This window comes from Nicrophorus vespilloides, unplaced genomic scaffold (assembly GCF_001412225.1).
Source record: "Nicrophorus vespilloides isolate i.1.1-1 unplaced genomic scaffold, Nicve_v1.0, whole genome shotgun sequence".
Classification (NCBI taxonomy): domain Eukaryota; kingdom Metazoa; phylum Arthropoda; class Insecta; order Coleoptera; family Silphidae; genus Nicrophorus; species Nicrophorus vespilloides.
Window position 1 is genome coordinate 1 of NW_017099216.1, and position 5,010 is coordinate 5,010.

General features: G+C 35.8%; 1 protein-coding gene across 1 annotated transcript; it reads left to right on the plus strand.

The window, feature by feature from the left end:
- The first annotated feature begins 3,124 nt into the window (after positions 1-3,124).
- LOC108564201 (ubiquitin-like protein 7) lies at positions 3,125-4,669 on the plus strand. The gene is made up of 3 exons (XM_017923154.1): positions 3,125-3,440; positions 3,503-3,696; positions 3,760-4,669. The coding sequence occupies exons 1-3, from the start codon at positions 3,296-3,298 to the stop codon at positions 4,552-4,554; spliced, it is 1,134 nt and encodes a 377-aa protein (XP_017778643.1). The 5' UTR covers positions 3,125-3,295; the 3' UTR covers positions 4,555-4,669.
- Positions 4,670-5,010: the final 341 nt, after the last annotated feature.

Below are 5,010 nucleotides of genomic sequence, written 5' to 3' on the forward strand. Positions count from 1 at the left end.
TTGTTTGTCTATTACTATTTGTTACCATTTTCTATGTAACTTTTTTTTTATAAATATGTAAATCTCGAAAACCATAATCCCGACTGTATCAGAATCTCAACAACCATAATCCCAACAATAACAAAATCCCGTCTATATCGAAAATTTGTACAATAACATTTTTAAATTATTTCGGAGCTTATGTTATTGAAGACATTATCGATATAGTCGGGATTTTGATACAGTCGGCAATTTGATTGACGGTATTTTGGTTGTCGGGCTTGCGATTACCACCAGTTCAATTTGACTCTAAACATGAACAAAAACTATCACAATTCAACATTTTAGTACTTTGTTGTATGTATAAAAATTATAAATCTAGTGCTCGTGAAATAAATAATATAAAATAAACCATTTCATGCACCAACTGAAACATTACTGTAATTAGAACGTCTGTTCGTTAAATCTATTTTTAAAACTACAAAAGCAACAACGAAAATAAAATAGAAATAAACATCTTGGCTCATTATAATGGCGAATTGAATTGGTGTTGTTCTTATTTAAATAAAGGTTCATGCATGCTTGGTTTATTCTCTCTTCCTCTGTGATTTGTAATTCATGCTCCATATTATTTCATTGTTATAATTGAATGATTATAATATGTGTAACTAATGTTGAATGAAAAGGTGGTTGGGGTTGTTGAAATGTGAAGATAATAATTCATCTATACTCTCAATTATTGTTCAAAGACAATATATTTGAATATTAAATCACCTATATTACTAGTATTATCTAATTTAAAGATTAATCAAGCAATTCAGTAAATGAATGCATAAATTGAAGATAATTAGCTTCGTATTTGGCTGAAATCTTATTTTATAGAAATTATTTTCAAGTAATATTGAAGTAAAATGTTTAAACAGCCCTGTTTTCGTTCCTGGTAGTCTAGAACAGTGGTCGGCAAATTTATTAGCCAAAGAGCAAAATATGAACATTACAACAATTGTGAGCTAAATCTGCTTGTTTAGTAAACTTTTATTACACTAAATAAAACTAAATTTCATCTTACATTTTTTTAATAATAATAATAATAATTTATTGGCCAAACATTAATACATAAGAAGAAGAAAAAAAAGTACAATTTATACATAAATAAATTTTAACATATAATAAAAAGGGCATTTTTTTATTAATGCGAACAATGTGCTTGCATCTCTTTGGAAAGTTTGAGTAAGTCAGATTTGTATGTTGTTGTTTTTAATTTTGGGCATGATTCCAAGTTCTCATCAATAAGACGACTTCTCAGTTTACTCTTGATTATGTTCATATATGTAGAACCGAAAAGGGAAAGAACAGCAAACGCGAGCTTTTTCAGCTGATCGTAAGAGTCAGGAATACTACTATTCCAAGCGTTGAAAATGATCATGTCTTCCTTCCCCAGGTCACATTCAAAGCAGACCACTTGTGTTGTGAACTAAGATCACATTTTTTCTCCAATATTTCCAATTCAACACAAAGACGTTCGAATTTAGAGCGCCATATCTCCTTGTCTTTTAAATCTAGCAAATGTATTTCAATGTCAATTTCAAAAGGGAGAAAATCAATCAAAAGAAGGATTTTTGACAAATGCTAAAGTTGTTCTGCTGTTTTTATTTGTGCCAGAGCCGCACTTAAGGAGCCAAAGAGCCACATGCGGCTCTGGAGCCGCACTTTGCCGACCATTGGTCTAGGACAGCATTCATTAACCTTTTAAGACAGGTTGACGGTTAATATAGAATTAAAAACCAATTTGTTATAGAATTTTTTGTGTAAAATTTGAGCTAAATCATGGAGTTGCAGATTGATAGGAGAGGACCACAGGTTGAAGAACGCTGGTCTAGAATTATTTTAGTCCTTATAATATATTACTAGGTAGTTCAGGTAGTTGCTTCAAAGTGGTTTACATGCTGAAATTTTAATTCAGAGCACTGAAAGTGAAAACCTTTTTCGTAGTAAATTATTACAATAGTTTAGGGTCTATATCGCAAGCCCTTCTACCGAAAGTCTATTGAAATCCCGACTACCATAATCCAGATAATCAAAATCCCGACTATATCGAAATCCCGACTACTATAAAAATGTTGTTGTAGAAATTTATAATAATAAAAGACAGTCGGGATTTCGATATAGTCGGGATTTTGAGCCAGCCGGAATTTTGATTGCCACCGATAGTTTACTATATATTACTTGGGTATTTTCACCAATAGATGGCTACAGAATATCTTCATGTCTTCCTTCCCCAGGTCATTCAATGCAGACTGAAGCAAACCACTTGTGTTGTGAACTAAGATCACATTTTTTCTTCTCAAATATTTCCAATTCGACACAAAGACGTTCCTTGTTTTTTAAATCCAGCAAATGTATTTCAAAGCTACCAATGTCAATTGCAAAAGAAGAACATTTCAACTTAAGAGGATTTTTGACAAATGCTAAAGTTGCTCTGCTGATTTTATTTGTGCCAGAGCCGCACTTAAGGAGCCAAAGAGCCACATGCGGCTCTGGGGCCGCACTTTGCCGACCATTTTTCTAGGACAGCATTCATTAACCTTTTAGGACCGGTTGACGGTTAATATAGAAATAAAAACCAATATGTTATAGAATGTTTTGTGTAAAATTTGAGGTAAATCATGTAGTTGTAGATTGATAGGAGAGGACCACAGGTTGAAGAACGCTGGTCTAGAATTAGTTCAGATAGTTGCAGATAGAAGTAGTTCAGGTAGTTGCTTCAAAGTGGTTTACATGCTGAAATTTTAATTCAGAGCACTGAAGGTGAAAACCTTTTTCGTAGTAAATTATTACAATAGTTTAGGGTCTATATCGCAAGCCCGACAACCGAAAGACCGTCTATATCAAAATCTCGACAACCATAATCCCGACTATATCAGAATCTCGACAAACATAATCCCGATTACATCAAAATCCCGACTACCAAAAAAATGTTATTGTAAAAATTTATAATAATAAAAGACACTGTCGGGATTTCGAACGTCGGGTTTTTGAGCCAGCCGGGATTTTGATTGCTACCGATAGTTTACTATATAATACTTGTGTATTTTCACCAATAGATGGCTACAGAATATCCACCTGGCGGTGGACATTCGTACTTCTAGTCATAACAGTATTTTCAGTATTTGTATCCTGAAAAAACATATTCAGTCATTCATTCAGAACCTGTCGTCTGTGTCTCTGACATTATATCTGTCAAAGTCATTGTTTTTGTTTACGGGTCACGAAATCCGGAATCATTGCGTGCAACAAAGAAATAAAAAAACCCAGGATGACTACGAGCATCATGCTGGGTATCAGACTCATCAAAAACCAATATGAGAGGATACAATTGGATAACATCGATTTGGAAGGAAAGGTGGTGAATCTGAGGCAGCTGACCAGCGAGAAGATCAATAGGGAAGCACATGAATTTGGTAAGTAACAAAAAAGAAAAAATAATATTTGACTGTGTATGTTAATTCTGTATTTTTTCTAGAACTAATCTATTGTGGAATGATGCTCGATGACAATGCAATTTTATCTTCGTATGGTGTCACAACCAACACTACTATCCACGTTCTATCAAGGAAGAAGTATCCATCAGCCAAACCGATAAAGCAGTTGCCTGTGTCTGCAATCAAGAAATTTGCTTATTGTGTCGAGGAGGCTGGGTATCGTGCCATTTTACAGGTACTGTTTTTTTGTTGTTGTTGTTAAATGTTTGTTTCTTTATACTGAAGTTTTGATGTTTAGAGGGTGGCCAAAGCAGAGGTTGTTAAGAAACTCTTGAAAACTTGCCCGGAATTGGAGGAGGATCAAGGGGCAATAGCGTTTCTGCTGGATCATAAGCTTTTGAGTTTGATGAGCAACGTGGAGACTCTGAACGGCATATTGCAAATGCACCCGGTGTTTAATAAAGTTATACCGGAGCTGCTCATTCACATAATGGAGGAATCGCGTTCGCACGCGACTCCCAGCAGCACGGCAAGCGATTACGCTTTGGAAACGTTGACGGATGATGATGATATGGATTCGGAGAGTACCGAAGGTAATCCTTTGAGTAGGAACTCTTCAGCCAATGCTATAACAGCCGCACAATTGGCTGCTGCGATTGCTAATGCTACCACCAGTTTTTCATCGACTGGCGGTGCTGGTGGTTCATCTTCCGCTGCTGCTGCTGCTCCTGCTTCCGGCACTGCGAATGCATCCACGACACCGGATGGTTCGAGGAATTTGATCACCAGCGAGATGTTCGGTAACGCTCTCGCCAATGCACTAGGGCCGAGCAGCAATCCCGGGAATTCGAGCGTCAATCCTGGGAATGCGAGCGTCAATCCAGGCATCGCGAGCGTCAATCCTGGCAGTTCCAGCAGGTCTCCTGACGGCGAGGAGAGCTTCGAGAACATCAGGACTAGATTGCGTCCGCAGCTGAATCAGATGCAGGAGATGGGATTGGTGAACGAAAGCCAGAACATTCGAGCGTTGCAGGCGACGAATGCCGATCTGCAGGCTGCCATAGAATTGGTATTCAACGGCGTCATCGACTGAGTCCATTTATCATTATTATCGCTGCTTTCACATGTATATTGACATATGTATAGTGATTGCAGCAAAACTTTATAGATTTTAAAAAGAAAAATATTTTATATTTATTTCATTGTGCTATTCGAATAAATACATTTATCAAAAAAAAAACAAACTTTCTTAATTCTCACATAACCCAATGATTACCTTAGATTAGTATAGAACAGATTATAATACTCAAATCGTTAAAAATCTTTCACATAATTCTAAATAATAAGTTTAAATTCTCTAAATTTTAGAGAATTATAATTTTTTACTTTATTTGTGTAAAATTTTGAAAACTAAGATACTTTCAATAAATGAAACTTTTTAATGACAGTCAAATCTCTGGACTGTCTTTAATCCATTCAGAATGCAAGTCAGACGCGTGCATTTCCTGTTCCATTCCTTGTTTGCGAAGTTCTTAATTAAGGAGCGCAG

Bases quoted from the DNA above. Each gene is read 5' to 3' on its own strand.
- LOC108564201 (XM_017923154.1), top strand. From the start codon at position 3,296: ATGACTACGAGCATCATGCTGGGTATCAGACTCATCAAAAACCAATAT. The intron at 3,441-3,502 runs GTAAGTAACAAA...TATTTTTTCTAG, and splicing joins TAGGGAAGCACATGAATTTG to AACTAATCTATTGTGGAATG. The intron at 3,697-3,759 runs GTACTGTTTTTT...TTTGATGTTTAG, and splicing joins GGTATCGTGCCATTTTACAG to AGGGTGGCCAAAGCAGAGGT.